Here is a 25,973-nt window from a genome sequence, read left to right as displayed (position 1 = left end):
TTTAAAAAATTGAGTCTTATTTATTGATGATAAAACTAACATGATTGCATTGATGTAATTCTTTGCTACAGTTAAAAATGACACACATTTATTTTAGATAATTTGGGGAAAATACAAAGATGCATTGCATACAATGAAAACCTAGGGGTAATCCATTTTGTTTCATTTACCTCTAGTCTGATTTGGTTGGGCATTATATATATATATATACCGGGTGCCTTAAGAAGTTCATGGATGCCGGCGCTGTGGCTCACTAGGCTAATCCTCTGCTTGCGGTGCCAGTACTCCAGGTTCTAGTCCCAGTTGCTCCTCTTCCAGTCTAGCTCTCTGCTGTGGCCCGGGAAGGCAGTGGAGGATGGCCCAAGTGCTTGGGTCCTGCACCCACATGGGAGACCAGAAGAAGCACCTGGCTCCTGGCTCTGGCCGTAGTGGCCATTTGGGGGTGAACCAACGGAAGGAAGACCTTTCTCTCTCTCTAACTCTGCCTGTCCAAAAAAAAAAAAGTTCATAGAAAGTTGGAAATAAAAATTTAAGTTTATTTTGCTGTAAAATATTTTGAAATCCATGCATCTTTTTTCACATTTTCCATGGCTTTTGAATACTTCCCCTACTTTAATATTTTTAGAATTATCATTGTACAAGTATATACATAAATATATAGCCACATGCATAATATATATGGTTTCATGTCCTTCTCAAACCTACTATAATGTGAAGACGTATATTTTACATGGCTAGTCTTTGTTGTACAGTTGTCTACTGGGATGTTCACATGCCCAGGGGAAGCCAGTTGCTTGATGTTCTTCACTAGCAATGAGTGGTGGCATTAGGGTTGCCTAACAGCTCTGCCGCTTACAGAGAGACGCAATTTTAGGCAATTAACTTGGCATCTCTGAGCTTCATGGATCAGTAAAACGCAGATAACCGTATGCATTCCACAGGACAGTGATAAGTTTTAACCTAAGTACCATGTCTTCCTAGAAAGGCAACAGATCATAGCTGTCATTTATGTCGATCCATTACATCCCTCTGCCTACCGTTGCAACCTACCTACCGTTGCCTACTGTGAACTCTCCCTCTCAGACTCTAGCATACATTATCACCCAAATTATTACATATCTCATAATGCAAACACTAAGAAAAAAAACAATATTGCTGCCCTCATTAGCTTCTTCTTGCCCTAAAAGTGCATGTGATATGTGGCACTGAGGGCATGCTGGGGCTGTTACAGCAGTCCCATCACTCCAGCTGAAGAGGGATGGCACCTACTCTGATGACAACTAGCATGAGCTAGAGTCTGCTTTGGCCTCATACACTCTGTTCCCCTGATGTATCAGTGCACAACAGAGCGGGAGTTGGAGCAACCATTCTGAAATTAGGCAGCAATAAGCCAAACTGCTATGCTGCTGACAGGATGGAAAGACAGCGTGAAGCCAGGTGTTCGATGATAGCGTGAACCCTCATGTGAGCCCCAGGCTGTGTGTTTCTCCCCCAGACTGTTTCTGACGCAGGCACACTGTTTGTGGATGCCCACCGGTCAAAGACCTACAAGAACACATTCGCACTCCAACCAAGTTGGGTTTGTCGGCATTTGTTTCAAAGACTGCAAACACGGACAACCAGGGAGCATCCCAGAAAGAGGGTGTTAGGAAGGGCTTGAATAGGATTTGGGCTATATTATGTGATTTTAGGAAGGCTTGGAGGAACATAGTTTTCCTGGGAATTGAGTGCTATGAGAGAAGTGCAGTTCTATGACTGAGTATCTTAACAGTTTCTGTCTAGGAAGTGGGAGAACAGCGTGGGCCCAAGCTGCCTTTGTTAAGGATATGCAGTCACTCCTGTCACCTTGGTTGTGGGGTCGCAGTCAGGTTTGTAGTTTGCACAGCTTTGTAGGTTTGGTGCTCAGACAAGAACACCTGATCACACGGCTGTTTTTCCTCTTGGGTCGGCGTCACAGAACAGCTTTCCTGTGTGCAACAGGAGATCACAGAGCCTGGGTCTTTGTGTCAGAGCAGCTCCCAGCTGGCAGCTGGCAAGACTGATGTGTGCATCCTCACCCTCTTTGCTTTAGCCAGTGGGAGTCAGCATTTCTGTCAGTTGCCTCAATACCCATTCCCAATCAACACACTAATTAATACACACCCCCAACTAATCATACCCAAGCTGCAATTTTGCTCATTTAAGCAACTGGTCTTGTCACATTCCCTCTCCAGCCTTGTTCTGCACCAGCATCTGCCAAGACAGCTTGTTCGCCAGCCTTAATTTCCTTCCCATATCAAGCTTCTGTTTTTCCCCCTATAGTGGTGTTGTCCCTGACAACAGCTCTTGCCTTTCCCTTCCCTCTGTTGACTTTTAGACTTTCTGGCCACATGCATGATTCGCCTGTAGTCTCATCTCCTGTGTTTCTTTCTCCAGGAAACATTGAGATCTGGATTTTCACAGTCCATGGGTCTACCCAGGATTCACCATAGAGTAACTATGTAACTTAGGAAGTTTCCCAATCTCTCTTGGACTCAACTTCATTATCTGTAAAACCGGGACAATAATAATACTTATCTCCAAGTATTTTCTTTTGAGAGGGGGCCATGGTAAATGAAATAATACATGCAAAATGCTTGGCATGGTTTATGGCATTGATACCTAATCAACATTGGCATTATTTTATAAGCTTATATGCCTCATAAGGTATACAGCAAATCACGTTAGGGGGTACACTAATTGGTTTTATTCTGCCACTGTGTTGATTTTGTGAGCCATGGTGCCTGATACACAAGTCCTCTTATCTCAAGAGCTTCTAGTAGGCTCACAATATGCAATGGAAACCATCAGGTTTTCTTTCATTTTTAAAAATGTTTTGGTGCCAGCAGTGTGAATCTTTCATTTCCAAATGACAAGTTTATTTTCCTTATTGCTAGCGAAAATGCTTTCAGTTCTAGAGCTGTGCTGGAGCTTCTAATTGAATACTTCTCTCCTTTACGGGATAGCTTGCTAAAAAGTCCTCTTACGAAACAGCTTATCTGATCAAAAGATCTCAACTGATCTTGTTCCTTCTTGGTGCCTCCTAATTTGTAGACTGTTTCCCTTCCTTTAATGAGGACCTTTCTTTCAACCCTTCTGGTGTTGAGTGAAGGACTCGGGAGATTTGAGTTCAGCCTGGTCTCTGGGGCTATGGGATTTGGAACAGCTCCCTAATGCTCTGTGTCCCTGCCTCCTAAATTGTAAAATATAACTGTGACCCAGGTTTCCTTCTGTGTGAATCCAAATCAAATGAGATGATGGTTATAAATGAGTATTGATGAATGCTGAACCAATAAGGAGGAAGCCTCGTCAATTAAACATTCTGCCTCCAAAGACTGCGAGATGGTTGAAAAATCTCAAGTTATAGGGTTTGTGGTATATGACATATTTCTCAAACCAGAGTTTATTATGATTAAACAACTGGGGGCCTGTAATAATTCCCCCTGCTAAAAGAATGGATTTATTCTACAGTCTGAAGTCTGGAAGCTTATACTGAAGAAACAGAAGTATGAGTCTATTTTTTGTTACTGTAATTAAATACCTGAGGCTTGGTACTTAGAAAGAAAAGAGATTTAGCTCACAGTTTTGGAAACTGAAAGTCCAAACAGCATCATACTACCGTATCTGAAGAGAGCCCCTTTGAATGTGACACAGCATGGAAGACAGCACCACAGTAGCAGGAATGTGAGCGAGATCCCATGGAGAGATGGGAAAGTAGAGTGAGGTGGAAGGGTCATCTTGTGTACCACTACACTAGGAACCTAGCTCTCAACACATGAACCGCTGTAGCACACATTCAATCCATAGCCACTAATGGCAGTATGTTCTAGAGTATAAAATATCTATGATTTATGACATCAGAAAACCTTGAAAAAAATTAAAGTTGCTGCAGGAAAAATCTGAACCACACCCCAGACTTTTGAGCATGTGAGGACATTCTTCCCTCTCATTAAGGGAAGTAAAATACATGCTAAGATTATACCTTGCAATCTTTGGTCATAATCCAAGCTCTAGCAGGTACTTGTCATATAATCTCAGACAATCTTAGACAATGTGAGCCATCTATTTTCATCTGAAAAAATGGATATAAAACATGTACTGTACAGCCACTGTAAGGAATGAAAGATAATTTTTTCGTATTACATGCCTACCACAATGCAGACAATAAAAGGTGGCTATAACCATTAAAACTCCTGGTCTTTTTTTCCCCTTGAAAATGGAAGCAACACAGGCAGACCCTACTAACTACAGCATTAGCCTTGAGATTGAACCTAGCTACTGTGCCAGTTAAGATAACCAAGTAAGCAATTGCAGACAGAGCACAACATTTAAATCCCACTCTGCCATTTATGGGCTTTGTTACTGTGGGCGAGTCAACATCCCTCCATCTCTATTTCTTCATTGGTAAAATGTAGATGCAGCTGCTTTCCTTTGCCAGTTTATTCAAGTGATAAACCACTGACAAGGATTTGCTTTCAGGGAGGCTCTTGGGAAAAGACTTGGATGAATCAGAGTCAGGGCTGAAAGACTTTTGAAGGTCGGCTGGTTGGACAGCCCTCTGCTGTACTTCTCACTTGCATATATCACTGACAAGTGCTTGTCCAACCTCTGATAATGTTCGCATCACATTGTGAGATAGTTCATACCAACTTCAGAAACCTATGGCTGTTAAGAAGTTCTTTCTCATATCTTGACTTCATGTGTGTTAGAATTCCTCCAACTGGTCTGCAATGAAGAAGTTGCATTTTTACCTGGTGGTCCTCCAACACTGACCCCCTGCTGCCTTGCCTCACGCTATGTTGGGTGACTGTTTTGATGAGATGCTTAGGGGAGGAATGAGATCCTGGGATGGGAGAGTAATAACCTGGCTTTTGTCTTGCTGAGTGGATTCACTGTGGGGGAAAGTTTGGAAGAAATTCAGATACTTGAAGAGAAAAATCCCGAGAGAGGCAAGTAAGTCTTGGCAAGTGTGCTGGTATCTTGAGCGACACTTTGGGGAAGGAAACACAAAAATTCAAAAAGGTATACTAAAAGATACTTTCACAGATAGCAAAACTCCTGCCCTCATTACCTGCTGATATTTTTAGTATCAACATATCAATTAATGTATGATGAAACTGGATCTGCACATTGGGATGGGAACTACAAAACAAGGCTTTTCAAGAAAAGCCGTTTGCACCTGAAACACATGAATATGCAGGTATGTACAACATATTTTTCTGAAGCAGTGCTGATATTCCTTGCAGTACATAAAAGCTAATAGTGTATTTACTTGATCATCCCATCTCATAGCCAGATTCTCTTGAGCAAACTGTGAGATGTGCTAAGGTTAAGCAAAAGCAGCAGCTGGTTGGTAAGAGAGAGATCATGTAGCAGGCACTTGTTGACAAGTCTCATACCCCTTGCACAGCTCTCTGGTGTAGCTATTACACCCTTTTTACAGGTTAAGAAGGGGTAGCTCAGAGGGTTTAAATTAACTTGTCCAAAGGAGCAGGCAGTCAGCCTAGCAGTTAAGACACCTGCATCTCACATGTTAGAATCAGGAGCCAGAGCTGCGGCTCTAACACGTCACTAATGCAGATGTTGGAGGCAACGGTTATGGTTCAAGTGGTCAGGCTTTTGCCACTTACATGGGAGACCTGGATTGTGTTCCAAGCTCTTGGCTTTGGCCTTGCCGAGCCCTGGCCTTTGTTGGCATTTGTAGAGTGAACCAGTGGATGGCAGCTGTTTCTATCTCGGTCCCTGACTCTGTCTCTTTCTGTTTATCTGTCTCTCAAATATAATAGAAATGTAAATAGCTTCGCCAAGATTACATGATGTGTCGCTGACATGGCTGGGATTATAACCAGAGATTGTGAGACACAATTTAGGAATACAATATGCGGTTCATAATAATCTAATCCTGGTGGCTTTTCACTTCTTCCTGCGGCTGCAAACGATGTTTTTGTTCATAATATCCCTTACTCCCTCCTACTCTCAACCTGGTCTCCATAGGTCTGTTTTATGACCAACAACCTTTGTGTGACACTGTAAGTAACCAATACTATTTTACAGAATTATATATAGAAATATATATATATTTCTCTCAGCAACACAAGGATGGCACAGTCTAATACAATCTTGCATGGAAAAGTTGAACCCGAAGTGTGAAAGGCCTGGGGCACTGAAAGGCGTGGTCTGGGTTTGGATTTGGATATGCTCATTGTCTTTCCACACACCCCACACTGGAAAGCAGGGTGAGCAACTTGATCCAGCGTGGATGTAGCAAAGGGATGTAATTAGCTTATTAAGCTCCACTAATGTCTTGTAAAGTCACTCAAGTGAGAAGAGCAGATGTATCAGTTCCACCTTGTACCCTGCCACAGGCAGCTTCAGATCTCTCCCCTGCTATTTATAGTTTTCACAGTTGGAGTCAGCTGGCGCAGCAGGACATGGCTATTGTGTTTTGTCAAATCAAAACACAGTGAAATTCCACAGAAATGTGTGTTCCTAGAATTGCACTTCACTGTATGCAGAAGTTCAAAATCCCTCTCTGAATCCCAGGCACTCCCTGTGGAAGTCGCTTCATTATCGCTTACTCTAATATGCACTCACGTACTTACTAAAGAAGGCCTGCTCCCTCACTGACCAACAAAGACACTGCATCGCAAGGTGAGGGGCTGTTCTGTTCGCTGCTAATTCTTGTTCGCTGGACTTAGTCGTCTGGAAATTTAGAATCCAAGAACCAGGATTCATTAATTTTTATGACAAATATTTACTTAAACACTTTGTTCTGAGTACTCTTATGAGTCCCAGGGGCTACAATACTGAACAATTCAGAGATGTCTTTTCTCACTATCTTTTCTTTATAAGATTTATTTATCTGAAAGGCGGAGAGACAGAGAGAGGCAGAGACAGAGATCTTCCATCCACTGGTTCACCTTCCAAATGGCTGCCATTATTGGGATTGGGCCTGCCAAATCAGGAGCCTGGAACCCCATGCAGTATCCCACATGGGCCATCTCTAACGCTTTCCCAGGTGCATTAGTGGAGAGCTGGATCAGAAGTGGAGCAGCCAGGACTCAAACTGGCATTCCACCATGGAATCCAGTGTCACAGGCAGCAGCTTAACCATCTGTGCCACAGCACTGGCCCAGGATGTCTTGTCTTTAAAAATGAATTCTAATATGGGGAGAAATAAAAGCAAATAAGGAAACCAGAGAGTGGCGCTAAATGCTGAGCTAACAATGGCTGAGAATGAGACGGAGGTGATGTGGTAAAGCTGAAATGGTGATGCTGCTTCAGACTGTGTGTGCAAAAAAGATTCAGGGAGCCAGCACTGTGGTGTAGCAGGTAAAGCCACTGCCTACAGTGCCAGCATCCCACATGGGCACCAGTCTGCATCCCAGCTGCTCCACTTCCAATCCAGCTCTCTGCTATGGCCTGGGAAAGCAGTTGGAGATGGCCCAAGTCCTTGAACCCCTGCACCCATGTGATTGACCCGGAAGAAGATCCTGGCTTTGGATCAGTCCAGCTCCAGTGGTTGCAGCCATCTGGGGAGTGAACCAGTGGATGGAAGATTTCTCTGTGATTCTGCCACTCTGTAACTCTGCCTTTCAAATAAATAAATAAATCTTAAAAAAAAAAAAAAGACTCAGGATAGGTGGCAGAGTATCTGAAGCTAAATGACAGGAAGCAGCAATCCAGGGGAAGAACTGAGGTGGGGGAAAGTGAGATGGCAGGCAGAGGGGCGAACAAGGCCAGTGAGGCTGGAACTTGGTATATGACCAGAGGGTGGTATATGGTGTAGCTCTGGGCTGGGCAAGACCACAGCACAGACAGGGTATAAAAAGCCAGGGGCAAATGCAATCAATTTAGTTCATGTGGGTTAGGAGAGCCCACCCTGGTCACTATGTGGGTAATAGATATCCAGGGGACAAGAAGAGAAGCCCTACACTGAGAGGCGATGATGGTCGCAGTGGTAGACTTTCCAAGAGTTGCAGAGATATTGTGTTATGAACTGAGAGAAAGAAGTTATTAAGAATGATCTCAAGATTTTCATGTTTATAATGGGAGAATTTGGGGCCATGTGCTGGCATGAGGAATTCTGTAATAAGAGTTTTTCTGTTTGTGTGGGGTGAGGGTGTGAATGGATTTCAAAGGTTCTGTTTAGGGTGTATTTGTCACGGCTTTCAGAAATACAGATCGAAGCTCTAGACATGCAGTTTTACATAAGATACTCCTTGACTCGTGATAGGATCGTGTCCCAATATGCCCATCATCAACTGAAAATAGCAGAAGTCAAAAATGCTTTCAATACACCTGACCTGTCAAATGTCAGTGCTTAGCAACAAGGCACAGCGTGGAGTCCCGTGGTTTACCTCCTCCTTGCGTGCCGGGAGCCACCAGGAGCCACCACTCGCTGTCAGTGCTGACGCACAGTGACTCGAAACTGTCCATACTGCCTATTGCACATCACCCCACAACAAGATCAAAATTCAAAGGACAGTTTCTATTGACTGCATATAACTTCTGCACTGTCGCAAAGCTGAAATCAGGAGACACAATGAGCAACTCAGAGTAGAAGGAGAGAGTGTCACATAGGTGAGGAGTGAAGAAAATGCGCAGTGGGCATTATAGAGGGGGCAGGTGCCAAGTGCCACCTGGCACACTGATGCTTATTTGTGACAAGAGGATATGAATGAAAGTGAAAACAGTCAGCGTTATTATGTCTTTTATTCTAGCGACATTCTGGTTCTTGACTATCAGCAAAAAAAAAATTAGGAGAGTTGAATTTAACTAACACAGGGACTTTATTAACTTGTAACTGAAAGGGATGACAGGAAAACTTCTACAGGGAATGATCACAGTAGATTATGAAAGGAAGCTAAGAATATGAGAATTTTGATGTATGAAGAGAAAGTTACAGGCACTAGCATTGTGGTGCAAAAGTTAAGCCACTGTTTGCAATGCTGGCATCCCAGTTCAAATTCTAGCCGCTCCACTTCCAATCCATCTTCTTGCCAATGTGCCTGGGAAGCAGCAAAATATGGCCCAAGTACTTGGGCCCCTACCAGCTATGTGAGAGACCAGGATGGAGTTTCAGGCTCCTGGCTTCAGCCTGGCCTAGCCTGGAATTGGGATAATAAACCAGTGAGATAGAAGATCTCTCTCCCCACCCCCACAGCTGCTTTTCCATCTCTATAACTCTGCCTTTCAAGTAATTAAATAAATAAATCTTTTACAAAAACAAGAAGTTTCAGGGTCAGGACGCGGCAGACTGAGAGAGGTAGATACGCAGATTGGGAAACTGTACCAGACAGAAGGCCGTTCTGATCAGGGGGAGGTCATGGATAGTAGTAACTGCCAGCAGGCAGTTGAGGAGCTGGGAATGAGGCAGCCATCAGGGAGAGAGAAATGAAAAGATTACTGAAGGTAAATCAAGGAAATGGGAGGCCAAGACGTTCGATGGAGCATCCACAGACACTGAATTCACCAACAAAGACAAAAGACAAGCGAGGCCAAAGTCTGCCAATGGCACGGAGGTGTCTGCAGACCACTGGTCACGTACATTTCCGATACCTTTCCGGTCACAGAAAAGCTTTTATGAGATTGCATTTTAAAATGGGACCATTTTTGGACTTGGAAAATGCCTAGATGGTATTCCCAAATATAACAGCAACGCTGCCCTTCACAGTGTCCTACAGGACTCGGGTTTGGGACAGATGCCTGAATGCAGCCCCCAGAGAGCTTTACGCCTTAGGACTGAGATTTTTTTTTTTTTTTTTTTTTTTTTTTTGGACAGGCAGAGTGGATAGTGAGAGAGACAGAGAGAAAGGTCTTCCTTTTGCTGTTGGTTCACCCTCCAATGGCCGCTGCGGCCAGCACATCACGCTGATCTGAAGCCAGGAGCCAGATGCTTCTCCTGGTCTCCCATGCGGGTGCAGGGCCCAAGCACTTGGGCCATCCTCCTCTGCCTTCCCGGGCCACAGCAGAGAGCTGGACTGGAAGAGGGGCAACAGGGACAGAATCCGCCACCCCGACCGGGACTAGAACCCGGTGTGCCAGCGCCGCAAGGTGGAGGATTAGCCTGTTAAGCCATGGCGCCGGCCAGGCCTGAGATTTGAGTAGAGAATACACGTGGTTCAGTGTTCCCGGGTGATTCTGAAGGGAATCCTTGCTTAGCAACTACTAAATTATTAAATCAGTTATTAGAGCGTCCTAAATGAAAGCACCATTCAGAATCAGTCATTTCAAATATTGGTTTGCTTAAGATTTAAATGAGGGGCTGGCGCCATGGTACAGCAGGCTAATCCTCTACCTGCAGTGCCGGCATCCCATATGGGTGCCGGTTCTAGTTCTGGCTGCTCCTCTTCCAGTCCAGCTCTCTGCCATGGCCTGGGAAACAGTAGATCATCGCTCAAATGCTTGGGCCCCGGCACCTGCATGGGAGACTGGGGAGAAACACCTGGCTCCTGGCTTCAGATTGGTGTAGCTCCAGCCACTGTGGCCATTTGAGGAATGATTCAATAGAAGGAAGACCTTTCTTTCTGTCTCTCCCTCTCACTTCCTGTAACTCTACCTCTTACTTAAATAAATGTTTTTTTTAAAATTTAAAAGAAAGCAGTGCTAAAATTCAGAACTAGAAAATCTCAATTAGTTCTAGTAAGAAGTTTAATATAGCATACTATATTTCTTTTCATTTTCTTTCTTTTGCGATAGGAACAATCTTACTATAAAACATTTGCCATGTAGTTACTTAAAAATTACCTTATCATATTTTGGAAAAACTATACAGTTATATGCGAAGTGATTTATTTTTATCCTTAAAAGTCTACTCAATATCTTTTGCATTTTTCTGAGATCTCACGTCCTTTCTCTGAATTTGCAGTGAACCTGACCCTTGACTACTTTGTACCTTTGTGGCATGGTTCCTTATGAGTCTTTCTTGTCCTCTATCCCAAGAGAACTATAGCGGAGTTATTTTTATGTTTCTTACATCCTAGCTCAGTAACTTCACAAAAGTGGAAAAGTATTCAATGTATAAAATGAATATAAGATTGACCAAAGAAACAGCACGTTAACCTAATTGTTGTACCTCTGACCACTGTATTATTTTTAAGCAGCTTCTGAGAAAAAGTACACATAATAATGTGTGGATTCAATAAATAAGAAAAAATAGGGGGGCAGTGCTATGACATAGTAGGCTAAGCCTTGGCCTGTGGTGCCAGCATCCCATATGCGTGCCAGTTTGTATACTGACTGCTCCTCTTCCAATCTGGCTCTCTGCTGTGACCTGGGAAAGCAGCAGAAGATGGCTCAACAGCTTGGGCCCTTGCACCCATGTGGGGGACCTGGAAGAAGCTCTTGGCTCCTGGCTTTGGATCAGCCAGCTCCAGCCATTGCAGCCCTTTGGGGAGTGAACCAGTGGATGGCAGACCTTTCTGTCTCCCACTCTCTCTCTCTGTAACTTTATTTCCAAAATAAATAAATAAATAAGAAAAATGATACTCAGGTACTTAATAGAAAGCTAACAAAATATCAAACCCACAGAAATTCATTCCTCCCATAAAGTCCTCATAAATTTAAGCCAATATATCTTTTTTCAAAAATATTTATTTATTTTAAAGGCAGAGTTACAGAGAGGCAGAGAGGGAGAGAGAAGTCTTCCATCTGCTGGTTCACTCCCCAGATGGCCTCGACAACCAGAGCTGCACTGATCTGAAGCCAGGAGCCAGGAAATTCCTCCTGGTCTCCCACGCGGGTGCAGGGGTGCAAGGACTTGGGCCAGCCATCCTTTACTGCTTTCCCAAGCCGTAGCAGAGAGCTGGATCGGAAGTGGAGCAGCTGGGTCTCAAACTAGCACTCATATGAGATGCCGGCACTGCAGGCGGCGGCTTTACCTGCTATGCCACAGTGCCAACCCGGGCCAATAAACCTTTATACTGATCCTGCCACAACCAAAGTTTCTTCCTTCATAGGCAGGTTCCTCTGAGTGTCTCACATGACAAACAGGCACTGATGGTTATAGGATTCGGATCCGAGAGGTGGAACAAGCCCAACTCCCATTTATGTCTGGCTTCAATCTTGAGGGAGGATTTGATGGTGTGCAATTGCACTCCGCTGTATACTGTTAGGGTCATTTAGGTGTCATTTAGTCCTTCATTCTCCTACTACCACGGGCCGTCATTATGTATGATACAATATGACATTAACCAATAAACCATCCCTGATAGCAAGGAGCTTATGATCTAGTTGAAGAACAAAAAGTATAAATGGGATAAATATGCTGGAAGAAGAAGTATCCCATGAAGTCAGAACACCACAGGCACATTGGGCCCAGAGCTGGAAAACCAGGCATTTGTGGCTTCTGAATTAAGGTCAAGGATGGCTCTGTGTTGCCTGGGTGCAGTGGTGAGAGGGCCCTGGTTCAGACGCATGACCAGTAGGTGCAGAGATGAGCAGATGAGGGGACCCAGGGAGCATTAGGGAGACCCCACGTGCTCCGTGTGCCTGGAGCACAGAGGGCAGACTATGAACTGGCCTTTAGCCATGCGAGTGACTCTGACTTCATAATGCGATCCGCCAGAGGGTCTGGGGTGAGGTCTGCAGCACAGCAGTGTTTAGCCACAGAATCATGCAATTTGGAACCCCGTAGGGTATCTTTAAGCAAATTATACCCTGCACTAGAGAAAAATTTGCCACAGATACTGCTGATTGCTCTGTGAATCCACAATTTTAACAACTTCACATACTAAATGAGAAAATCTGAAATTCCTAAGATAAGCCATGCACCTATCTGTTGGATATAGCATCCACTTAGTTCTGTTTGTAGGTAAGGGACCCGTTTCTCAGTATTTGCAAGAAAACAGGATGCTGACAGTCTTGATTCATCCAAGAGTCAGGTCACTTTATCCTGGCAGCATAAAAGCCACTTGACCAGGATGAAAATTGTATTCACAAAACCTGTTTCAGAACTTCTTCCCTAGTGGCTTCGGTGGAGTTAGTCTGAAGAGCTTTAATGGTACGTTGGGGAGTGGCAGTGATCATCTTAAGAGTCGAGAGCTGGGGGCTGCTACACACTGGACTGCTCTTCTCTGACTGAGGGGTACCACGGACGCTTGCGTTCATTTCATGAGCACATGGAAGACCGCTGGCCACTGCGCATTCCCATCCAGCTAACCCCACAGCTGGGAGAGAACGGATCCGCTTCTCCTCTAGGAAGCTTTTCATTCTTGGTTAATTTTCAAGTATTTTAAAATAAAAATTGTATATATTGAAGGTGTACACTACAATGTTTGGTATACATATACTTAGTGATATCGATGCTGTTAAGCAAATGAGTCTATTCATCTTCTCACACAGTTACCTGCATTTCTTTGTGTTGAGAGCAACTGAAATTTACTATTAGTAAATTTCCAGGGTGCATTAGAGTGTTATTAGCTGTAGTCACCACCCTAAGCATCAGTGCACGAAAGACTGGCCCTTTAAGGAACCCCACAAAAAGAATAATTCAGTAGCTAGAGACAATTATAACATCATGGTCAAACTCTAATCTCTGAAAGTGTAAAATGCAACCGTACTATAGACTGCATTGTCCCCATTTTATAAGTTCACATTACCTATGTCATTCTGCAGTTAGATAGGAAAATGGTGATTAACACCACTAATGCTATTTTATTTTTGATATAAGTACCACAGTTTATCATATGGACCAATGCTTACATGCTTAGAAACAATATGCTTTATAAATTGTGAGTTTGAGGTTTTTTTTTTTTTTTTAATGAGACACCAGGTTCAGAATCCAGTTCTTCCCTTTACTAACTCTGTGGCCTCAAGCCTCAATGTTCTGATCTAAAATTTGGGGATATTCATAGTAAATTTCTCAGACCCACTGATAGAGCTGAAGAAGGCACCAGGACATTATTTCAACTGTTAGCATTCTTGAGCATTTCTGCCTTTACCTATTTGATCAGGAGCAACTTTTCATTTTTTTCCTCCCTAGGGATATGAAGCCTGACAATATTTTACTTGATGAACACGGTAAGTAAATGTTTTGTTTGCAATCAACTAAATGGCATGCATGTACAAGTTGATTATCTCTAGCAAAAGGAGTACTGTGGATGGAAAAGGTGTTTTGCCTGATTTGTTTCGGTTATATGTGGAAACTCTGTTGGATGGGTATGAAGGGCAATACTGGGGGACATTACAGCTGTGGTGTAGTACGTTCCCCCTTCAACACTGAGGTAACCGAATGACAGTCGTTCCGTCTCCATTTTCCTCAAGGAAACCATCAGTTTTCTGGTGCTAGCTTGCCTTAATATGCTAGCCTGCCATAATACCTTATAATGCACAGTCGTGTTCGTTTCCATGAAGTCAAAGCAGGCCCCCACCTCAGAATCTGGTGGTGTAGCCATCGATGTAGTGACATCAATGTGCACTCATTGCATTTGTCTCTATGCTTTCCTTCTTACAAAGGCAAACTGCTTTTATGTTTGTAGGATAACAAAAAATTTTCTATAGGAAATTTGATAATAAAAAATCAGTACATTTAAAGAACAGTATAAGTGAAATGTAGATACATGGCACCTGGATGGGAAAATGATGCCAGCACATAACAGTAACTGTGACGGCCATCAGTGAATTGCTGAAGTTCAAGATTCATAAGAGATGCTCTCTGGAACAAGCCAACAGTACATAGCTGTGGATAACGCCCTCCTCATATTCACTTTCATGTACGTGTGGATTTATTGCTACTGCATCAGGGATGACATGCAGAGTACACAGACTTCATGTTATAAACATTCTGGTTGGGGCCGGCGCTGTGGCGAAGCAGGTTAACACCCTGGCCTGCAGTGCTGGCATTCATATGGGCACCGGTTTGAGTCCCGGCTGCTCCACTTCTGATCCAGCTCTCTGCTATGGCCTGGGAAAGCAGAAGATGGCCCAAGTCCTTGGGCCCCTGCACCTGTGTGGGAGACCCAGAAGAAGCTCCTGGCTCCTGTCTTCGGATGGGTGCAGCTCCAGCCATTGCGGCCAATTGGGGAGTGAACCATCGGATGGAAGACCTCTCTCTCTCTCTCTCTGCCTCTCCTCTCTCTGTGTAACTCTGACTTTCAAATAAATCTTTTAAAAAATGTTCTGGTGGCTACAGGACCCTTGTTATATATTTACAGAGCTGCTAGAGGAGAGGATCCTCAATTTGCCAAGCTCCATACTCACTCCATTTTTGCAAATAGAACTTGCACACGGGATTATGGAACTACAGCTCCAGCACCACCCAGTGCTCATGATTTATTTACCTAGCTGAGTTTTAAACCTGACTTGGCAGACCCCACCTCTGCTTAGAAACACTTTCTTGTATGACCTCTAATCTCAAAGCTCAGGGTCATTATTTATTTATAGACTGTCTGAACAGATTTTTTCCACTTGCTTCCAACGCCTTATTTCTTTCTTACCTTTACTGCTTCTGACATTCAGGAACAGATTCTCTGGGTCTCAGAAACGCGAGCATGGTGACACTAAGCACGAAGGGGGTTTTCATGAAAACGCTCTCCCTGCCTCAAATGGAAGCAAGACCCTCTCTCAGCCTGGCTTAGATAAACTCTGTGCAGCTTCATTGTCACAGAGAGGATCTTTACCCTCCAGGGACCACCTTTCTGCATCACAGAATAAAGCGCTCTTGGGCCAGCCCTGTGGCATAGCGGGTTAAGCCATTGCTTGCAGTGCCAACATCCTATACAGGCTCTGGTTCAAGTCCCAGTTGCTCCACTTCCGATCCATCTCCCTGCTCATGTGCCTGGGAAAGCATCAGAAGATGGCTCCCATGGGAGACCTGGATAAAGCTCCCAGTTCCTGGCTTTTGCCAGGCCCAGCCCTGCCATTGCAGCCAGTTGGGGAACAAATCAGCAGATGGAAGATTGCTCTCTCTGCCTCTCCCCTCTCTCTCTCTGTAACTCTGCCTTTCAAATAAACAAATCTTTTAAAAAAAAAAAGCACACATGGCTGACCAAGCAGACCCAGGTTGGGGTCCAGTACTCACTTGCTCTTCGGCTGGCTGCTGCTGTGTGTACCTGGGGCTCCACCATCGCTGAGGCCATGAATAGAGACACATCCCTAGAAAGCAAAACATTTCCAGGCTTATCTTCATTTAGAAGACAGTGTTTTAATCTGGAGTCTGAGCTGTGGCTTCCTCTCGTTTCTACCATGAGGGTATCTTGTTCTCCTCTGTTCAGCTTCTGCCCCATTGTCACAAGCTTGGCAACTTGGTGAGTATAGATTAGGGAAAAGGGGAAGAAGTCAACTGATCTTCAACCACTCTTAGGGCTTACCCTCGTGAAAGAGTAATTGTGTTATAGGATGGTTAAGGGTGTGCACTCTGAAGTCAGAGTCCTTGAATTCAAAACCCAATTCACTCACTCCTTCGCTGAGAGTTTTGATAAACCACCTGAACTTTCCCTGTGTCTTAGTTTCTTCGGGAACAAAAAAAGTTCTGACTTCCTAGAGCTACTGTGAAGACTGACAGAATACTTAGAAGGTGCTTGATGTGATGTGTGTCACAAAGAAGCACTCAGAAGTCCAATGTGAGTATGATTCCCATGAGATTGTAGTGACCTTTTCCTGTTGGGAAGGAAGCTTGGACAATTTCTTTTTTTAAAAAAGATTTATTTATTTATTTCAAATTTATTTATTACACAGAGAGAGGAGAGGCAGAGAGAGAGAGAGAGAGAGAGGTCTTCCATCCAATGGTTCACTTCCTAATTGGCCGCAACGGCTGGAGCTCACCGATCCAAAGCCAGGAGCCAGGAGATTCCTCCGGGTCTCCCATGCAGGTGCAGGGGCCCAAGGACCTGGGCCATCTTCCACTGCTATTTCAGGCCATAGCAGAGAGCTGGAAGGGAAGTGGAGCAGCCGGGTCTCGAACCAGCTTCCATATGGGTTGCCAGTGCTTCAGGCCAGGGCGTTAACCCGCTGAGCCACAGCCCCGGCCCTGCTTGGACTATTTCATCTTGTTTCATTGGCTTTAATCTAAGCTAGCACATATCCTAGATGTATCAAATCTCTACCATTTAGATGTTTGTAAAAGCTGGGCACCTTCCTGTCTTTCCCAAATAATTATTTTCATTCTAGAAGCAATATTCCAAAAATTCTTTGTGCTTATTGGATCATGTGTTTAAACAATTCCATTTAATCCTTAATCTTCAAGCTACTCTACTTTCAATGGTCCATTCTGCTTTCCTTCATGAAGGCAAGAGGCTACAGTTGATGGCATTTTATTCATGGCTGGAATTCTGCTGCTTAGGGAGTGTGAGACATCATCCTAAGTCACCTTGGGGACAATCCATTCTATACCCAATATCTGGTTTTGTAATTACAATGTGCCTGTGACTGTCAGATTTTTTGGTTTGAACACTGAATTAAAAGGATAATTTTGGGCACTCGTGTGTGGCATAGCAGGTTGAGCCTCTACCAGCAATGCCAGCATCTTATATGAGTGCCTATTCCAGACCCAGCTGCTCTACTTCCGATCTAGCTCCTTAATACACCTGGGAAATCAGCAGAAAATGGCCCAAGTGCTTGAGTCTCTGCCACGCAGGTGAAGGAGCAGAAGAATTCCTGGGCTCCTGGCTTCGGCCTGGCCTAACCCTTGCTGTTGCAGCCATTTGGGGAGTGAACCAGTGGATGCAAGACATCTCTCTCTCTTCTCTGCAGCTCTGCCTTTCAAATAAATAAAAAATAAAAATCATTTTTTTTTTAAAAAAGGATAACTTTCTGTAACTCAACTTGATGATCATTGCTGTTAATAAAAGAAAAAATTGGCCGGCACCGCGGCTCACTAGGCTAATCCTCCGCCTTGTGGCGCTGGCACCCCGGGTTCTAGTCCTGGTCAGGGCGCCGGATTCTGTCCCGGTTGCCCCTCTTCCAGGCCAGCTCTCTGCTGTGGCCAGGGAGTACAGTGGAGGATAGCCCAAGTCCTTGGGCCCTGCACCCCATGGGAGACCAGGAGAAGCACCTGGCTCCTGCCATCGGATCAGCGTGGTGTGCTGGCCAGCGCGGCGGCCATTGGAGGGTGAACCAATGGCAAAGGGAGACCTTTCTCTCTCTCTCTCTCACTGTCCACTCTGCCTGTCAAAAAAAAAAAAGAAAAGAAAAGAAAAAATTCACTGGGAAGTATTATTTATGGGGGTATAAGGAAACAAAAATATAATTCAGAGCCATTCTCTAAACATTGAAGGGATCTTTTTCTTTGTGTAGAAAATATGTTAAATTCTTTATTTTCTGTTTGGTCAGATTCTGAAAAACTAGGACTCTCAGACGTTGCTCAGGACCATAATTAGCCACTGTTAGGTGAATGCATCGCCTTTTTTTTTTTTTTTTTTTTTTTTTTTTTTGACAGGCAGAGTTAGTGAGAGACAGAGAGAAAGGTCTTCCTTCCGTTGGTTCACCCCCCAAATGGCCGCTATGGCCGGCGCGCTGAGCTGATCCGAAGCCAGGAGCTTCCTCCTGGTCTCCCATGCGGGTGCAGGGCCCAAGCACTTGGGCCATCCTCCGCTGCCTTCCCGGGCCATAGCAGAGAGCTGGACTGGAAGAGGAGCGACTAGGACAGAATCTGGCGCCCACATGGGATGCGGGCACTGCAGGTGGAGGATTAGCCAAGTGAGCCAGGGCGCCGGCCTAGGTGAATGCATTTCTGATGCCTGCCTTCCCCAGCTCGTGTGAGACTCAGCTGAGCCACAGACAGTGGCTGCCCTTTGGAGTGGCTGGTGCTGTGCCTTCCCACGTGGAGCACTTACGTGAAGCCCCCACTCGTCTTCTCCACTCATATTTAGGATGTTTCAACTCTGATGGCCCTCTGGTCTGGGCATTTTTGCAGCTGTGCAGAGTAATCACCTATCTCACATGCCTTTCTACTCCTGTTACTCCCAGAGAGCTGTGTGTCACGCCACACATATTTTAATCCAACACTGTTCAGTAAAAGGGCGGAACGTACTCTCATTGATTCATATTGCTCACATTCATCTGAAAAGATTGACGATTAAAGGAATTGATTTTAAAACAGAATCTTGCCATGATGTGAATATTTCTTATATGTAGGAATTTGACATAAAAAATGTTTTTAATTTAGAGCATACCTGTTACAGTTCTCCCCAGATGGCTCATTCTCTAGTTCAGAGTCAACATAGCGCTAGGTCTTGATGGCTCATAACCGACTGTCCTGACAGATGCTTTCATATCCCACCAATTTAAGTGCCCCATCCAATTCTATCAATTCCAGAGTGTCTGACATTCTTGTGTTTTCCTTAAATTATTCAGGAAATACATGCTGCATCCAGAAGAACAATAATGCCTGCGTGGCATATCCGAGGAAATGATAATTGTGGCATTATCATTTAGATTTCTTAATATCGTTCCTAGACACAAGGAGCAGAGGCAGAGCCTCCGTCTGGAAGGGACGGAAGAGTAGAACATGCTACCCTAACAGCTCCCCTTGCAGCGTCCCCAAAGCCAGGCTCACGCCATCTTGTTAATATAACACGTATATACTGGAATCTGTACTGTAGTCCCAGGTAAGGTTTACTCCAACTCGGGCGGTGCCTAGGGACTTGCATTTGTAACAAGCATCCCAAAAAATGTGACGCACATGCTCTGTAAAGACTTGCAGGAAAGGGGCAGTTTATTGGTTGGGGTAGTGCCAACCAACTATGGGGCTCCGGTGGGCAGTGTGGCTGTGCTAGGCTCACACTGAACAGAGGCACAGGCAGAAAGAGTATAAATAATGACAATAAAGACGGCTGAATTCAATGACTTCATGAGACGACTTCTATTGGTAATGTGATCCTGTCTCAGGTGGGAGGGAAACGGAAAGGTGGAAGCCCTCTCCTACTGGGCTCAATCAGAAAGGTCTGAGCCTTCTACCTGTAAAACTTCATCGGAGGCAGTGATGCTCAGCTGGGGATGGTTGTGCTTTATGGCCGGTCTCTGCAAGCGGCATTTGGCAATGTCTGGAGACATTGTCCTCAGGAATCCTGACAGGTCTGGGAGGTGCCGTTGGCGACTAGTGGGAAGAGGGCCCCGGGAGACTGCTCAACATCCTATAACACGCAGGACTGCTCTCTTGGCAAAGAATGCTTAGGTCTTAGTTCCTAACAGTGCTGACATCAGAAAACAGTGCGAAGGCCTACACTCCCAGAAAGTTCTGATTCCCAAGGCTTCCCTGTGGCTTTGTTAACCAGACGCAGAACCGTCTCCAATGCCCCAGCCCTCAGGTTCATTCTCATAGCGCAGAGCGGGGCACAGCAGACAGCTCACCGTAGTGAGCAGAAGAAAATAGGGCAGCGTCTGGGCCCGGATTGAGACTTCATGCCAGTGTCCATGGCTACGCAGGCGACTGAGTTCAGTGTTTAGCTCCAGAACACCAGGATAGGGCTTCTAGGAACCGCACTCCCCACCCCCGCCCCCGGGCCGCCCCCATCTTTTACTGAGTATCCTGGCTGGAGGAAAAGAACTGAAGCAATATGAAAGGAGCTGTGGTTGTTTCAGGTTAGTCAGTTCTTTGGGTTCATGATATTCACACACAACCGCTTTAGGAGCTTCAAAACCTACCGCATTCTAGACCTTCACCCCAACTCTGCTGGTTCTGAGCCGTGATCTTACCAGCAAACCACTCGCCCATAAAATACAGAACTACTTCACTGTGTTAAAGGAAACTTTGTGCACCAATGTTTTTGAAAACCGAATTAAATCACATAAATGTAAATAATATTGAAAAGAAATATTCAAATTCTCTCAACGGAATTCAGCAAACACATCATGAATACTCACTAGCGCAGCGGCCGTCTGTCTGCTAAGCTGGTCTTCCTTCAAACGACTCATCTCCAACTGTTCTCCACTGAGGACCTTTTCAGAATCACCTGGAAGGAGTGTTTAAATGCAAGGAACCCGTGCCCGGAGGGTCTCATTCCAAAAGGTGGGGGCAGGGCCAAGAATTTGCATGTTTAATAAGTTTCCAGGTTAAACTGATGATGCTGGTGTGGACACCACACTTTAGAAACCAAGTGGTTCCATTTTATTTATTTTTTTATTTGTCTATTTGAAAATCAGAGTTATAGAAGGAGAAGGAGGGACAGAGAGAGAGAAATCTTGCATCCTCCGGTTCACTCCCTAAATGGCCACAACAGCCAGGCCAAAGCCAGGAGCCTCCTCCCGGTCTGCCATGTGGATACAGGGGACCAAGCACTTGGGCCATCCTCTGCTACTTTCCCAGGGAGCTGGATTGGAAGCGGAGCAGCTGGGACGTGAACTGGTGCACATACGGGACGCTGGCATCACAGGTGGCAGCTTAACCCACTATGCAACAACCAAGCAGTTGTAAAACATCCTCCACCTTCCACTTGCACTGAGCTAAGGAAACCTATCCAGGTTGGAGAGTCACGTGCCTGGCTGCCCATCTGCAACACGAGTAGAGTTGGCTGTTTTTAATACTGATGCGCGGTTCCCCTACCAGTGCTGCTGAATTGGAGTCCCAGGAGAGCGAAGCCTATGCATGTTTGTGTATATTTTGCAAAAGTACACTGGATTCTGATGATGACAGATATCAACAATTTCCTGCCAGAATCTAAGTCTCCTATAATCATCATTTCATTTAATTTTCCCAGTAACTTTATGGGAAGACTACTGTGATGATTCCAACTGTCCAGAGGAGATAAGTGACTTTATCAAGGTAACAGCACATTAGATTATGCTACAACCTAAACATCTGATTCCCGAGAGCAAGCTGTTAACCACAAGGTCCCCAGGCTCACCTCTCTTGGATCAAACCATGCGTGCCACTGCTCCAATGCTTTGGATAAAATCAAACTGTGGTGGGAAAGGCAGTGCAATGCATCTTTGGCAGTGGACTGGATGCTCACAGGGAGCAGTGACATTTGCTGTGGGGCATGAGGGCTGTGGACCCTGGAAGAATTAGATTACATCGCAATTACAGCCGTCTCTTTCAAAACCACAGACACAGGGCCATGGAGGTGCCAGGACCCTCAGGTCTCCTGAATGTCGATGGCTGTCTTGCCAGGAGCTCACATGGCAGGCTTTGCCAGCTGAGCTGCAGGTCCTGCCCCTTTCTCCCTTCTGGCTGTAAATGAAAGGACCCTTACGGCACTGCGTAGAGAGTGCCAGCACCACGGAGACTGCCATGTCAGAGCCGAGGGAGACGCGGGACATCAGCCAGTCTACCCGTTGCTTTTTTCAGCCTGGGAAAGGGACTTACAGCTACTATGTGCTAGATGTCGAGCTCCAGGAAGAATCCAGGTTTCCTGGCTCTCAGTCTCAAGTGCTCTTCAGATAATCCCTTTCAACAGTTGGCTTTTCCCTCGTCTTTCCCTTGACAGTTATTTTGTTGGGGGTCGTTGGGGACAATCTGAACTAGTAGAGGAAAAATATTAATGATATTTCAGAAAAACAAGGAGAAAAGAAAATCTCTCTTGGAAAAGAAATAAATATATGAGTCCATACTCTTGCCAGATTTGTAGTGATAGTGTTTGCCCCTTCAAAAGAGATCCCCGAGATATGCTTGGAAATTCGATACTTTGTCTAGTTCCTGACCATCTCCTTTATAATCCTTATAGGCTGAACCAACTGAAAATGATGCCAACTGACAAAAACTGCCTAAGTCGAATAACTAGAGCATAAACTCTTAAATTAAAACTTTCTGAGGCTGAACTACAAATTTACAATCAGAGACTAATCATTTCCTATGCGGTGTTTTGGCTGCTGGAGTGTTGCTGGTTTAAGATCGTATTACCCTTGGCGACGTAAAGAATGAAGCGTTTATTGCCTGTGTCGACTGCAGCCAGCACGCAGGAACAGGCCAAGCTTCCAGATGCTTTCAATCAGAAGCAGGGCCGTGCCACTGGGTTGAATGGGACTTCATGTTCTCTGTGTTCCTTCTCTCTCCCCAGGACATGTGCACATCACAGATTTCAACATTGCTGCGATGCTGCCCAAGGAGATGCGGATCACCACCATGGCCGGCACCAAGCCTTACATGGGTATGGGCCTCACAAGTAGCCGTATTTACTAAGAGCAAAAGTTTGGTTTTCATTCCTGGAGACGCCCTTTAGCAAACATCAGATTATCAGTAGGGACTTGCAGCTAGAACTAACAGGTCCCTCCGTGACGTGACCAGGAGAGCTTCTGATTCTGTGCATCTGAGATGAACTGTACGATTCTCTTTTTGCAAGCTCCCATTTGATCTTAAGTTAGGAAGGCTACTAATCACATTTTGAAAACACTATTTCATGAGTGGATTCAGACAGTGTGCACCCACTTCCTGATCAGAAAATATTGCTAAATTCCATAAGTAACTACTGAGTGTCTCTCTGCTGGGCACTGTTTTAGGTGCTAGTGACCAGTAGGGAGCTACCTGGGTCTGCAGCGCATGAATCTTACATGCTGGTGAGAGGAGGCAAAAACAGAATCATATAGAGAGGGAAGAAACAGTAATGAGAACCAAAATATTACTTCACTCATTATTTACATAATACACTATTACATAGGACATAGGGTTTGCCACATACCTTGCTAGTTATAATTTTAGTTTTAGCACCGCAACAATTTTATGGGTTCTTAGTTTTAAAGACACAGAAATCCTGCTTGAGGAAGGGAAAATGACTTTGCTTATAGTGAGATGAGGAACTGGGATCTGCCCTGAAGATTCAGAATTTTACTAAGGGGTAATTAAAATTAAAATGGTAGGCTTAGGTGCAAATTTGCCAGCTAAGTCTTGTGTTTAATTGTGTTGACAATTCAATTACAAATTCTAACTTTAGTTGTTGGAACAATCATTTCTATATAAATTTATTGGAACAGTAAGTTCTGTATAGCTTTATATATGCTACTTATATATACTACTTACATATACAACATACAATTCTTGTATACCATTTAAAACTTTTAAAATTTATTTATTTGAGAGGCAGAGAGAGAAAGAAATCCACTGGTTCACTCCTCAAATGCTGGGGCTGGACCTGCCCAAAACCAGCAGGTAGAGACTCAGTTCAGGTCTCCCATGTAGATGGCAGAGACCCAGTTACCTAAATCATCATCCATTGCCTCCCAGCCTGTGCATTAGCAGGAAACTGGAGTGAGGAACAGAGCCAGGACTTGAACGCAGACACTCTGGTATGGGATGAAGGGGACTTTACCAGTAGGCCAAATGCCTGATGCATTTATATGGACATTTTAACAACACTAGAGGGACCTTCTATCCACTCCTGAAAATACAAAGGGAGATCTGTCACCCTTTATGGAGCTTACCATATTCAGAAAGAGGGACTTCTTCCCTTCTCCCTACTGGTCCTAGGCAGGTGAGGCAGATCTCAAGATAAATATCTCTAAATTGTTGGATGGCTGCAAGAAGAGGTGCCTCGCATCCCATTCTGGGTTAGATGTCTGTCCTGTTAGATGTGTGGTCCTCGAGCCAGCACAGCCTGGTTGGCCATGGCTGGATAAAGAGTCTGAGGATAAGTCTTGTTGGGGGTCATAGCAGGAGACAAGGTGTGCAGTGAGTGCAAGTGTTTGTACGAGAGGTGGACTAAGTAAAGGATGTGGCCTGACTCCCCTAAGCTCCTCCAGTGCCCAGCCTGGAAGGGAAGGGGGCTCCAGATAGCATAGCTAACTGGGTGACACCAGCAGTCTCAATAGAGCCCAACTCTACCGGAATCTGAGGGTAGCGCCTCGGCACTGGTGGGTTCAAAGCTCTTCAGGTAATGCTACTGTGCAGCCAGGATCAACAGCTCTGCCGCAGACTATGGGCGACGTCAGCTATTTGCATCAACTAAAGAGAGACCTCCCTGACTGACACAGGGGCAGTGCATTGGTGTTGGGATTCTTCTGCCTCTGCTTTCTCCCGTCTGTGTCCTAAAACAACCAGTGCTTCAAGGGAAAAGGGAGGAGGAAGTGGCAGAATCCAGCCCTGTGGGATGAGGGGAGCAACGTTGAATCAGAATTTTAAAGTGTGTTTTAACAAGTAATAGGTATTAAAATGTATTGGGCAACAGACAGAGCTATTATTAGGTGAGCCGCCTATCCAGTAGAAAAAAGAGAGGTTAGGCACTGCACAGTTTGCCAGATGATGGAAGTATGAAAATTACTCATGTGTCTACCCCGGTAGGTCAAAAGGCTTAAAGTGGGCGGCACCACTCTTTAAACTGGTGGGATTAAGCCAGGGGGAATGAATTGTAGTGGCTGGATATGATCAGAGAAATTCATAGGCAAAATATTTGAACTCAGAATCAAGGACAAGAGCAATGCCACTTTCTTTTAATATTTCATTCTCTTCTCCCATGCAATAGAGAAGGGGAGAGAGAGAGAGAGAGAGAGAGAGAGTGAGCAAGCGAGAGTGAGCCCCCTCCACGCAGGACCACCTCACTTTCCAGAAGAAAGAAATCTATAGGAAATAAATGAGACTTATTTTATATGATATTTGCACAACTGGCAAATTTCATGATTTCCAATTACCAGTGGGGGGAATAAATCTCTTTTGTCACTTCTGCAATAACAGACACATATAATTCAGCTTATTTTCTTCCTACAACCCATGGTGCTCAAATGATGAAAAGGAGCAGCCCAGCCTGCTGCCCTGATGAGTTTATTCCCCAGGTTTCCTGGGTTTCCATATTAAGGGCTATTTTCTTGGAGCCAAGTCAGAAAATGTGCATCTGGGCTTCCAGGGCTGGTTTCCATGGTGAGAGGAGTGAAGGGAGGCCACCTTTCTTTCCTCTCCCTGGTGATTTTAAGTACAATATCTGTATAATTTAATTTTTTTTCAAAATTGACGTTTCTGGTCTTTTCACAAGATAGAGCTAGGAAATTGGAAACTAGGCAAGATTCTATGCAGCTCCAACTTTCATAATTAACAATTACTACCATGTATTGAAATCTTTTTGTGGAATAGACAATGTGTTAAATGTTTTACATTC

The 25,973-nt window shown here is 44.7% G+C and overlaps 1 protein-coding gene across 1 annotated transcript in view; it reads left to right on the top strand.

Annotated features, from left to right (window-relative positions):
* STK32A (serine/threonine kinase 32A) overlaps positions 1–25,973 on the top strand; it is a 130,612-nt gene that overhangs the window by 76,428 nt on the left and 28,211 nt on the right. The window contains exons 5-6 of the mRNA XM_062189729.1: positions 14,003–14,040; positions 22,953–23,042. Of these exons, the coding sequence (XP_062045713.1) occupies positions 14,003–14,040; positions 22,953–23,042 (128 nt within the window). The remainder of the gene's footprint in view (positions 1–14,002; positions 14,041–22,952; positions 23,043–25,973) is intronic.

This window comes from Lepus europaeus, chromosome 4, assembly GCF_033115175.1.
Source record: "Lepus europaeus isolate LE1 chromosome 4, mLepTim1.pri, whole genome shotgun sequence".
NCBI lineage: Eukaryota > Metazoa > Chordata > Mammalia > Lagomorpha > Leporidae > Lepus > Lepus europaeus.
The sequence above is the reverse complement of the archived record's forward strand: the minus strand, read 5'-3'. Positions and strand labels throughout refer to the sequence as shown.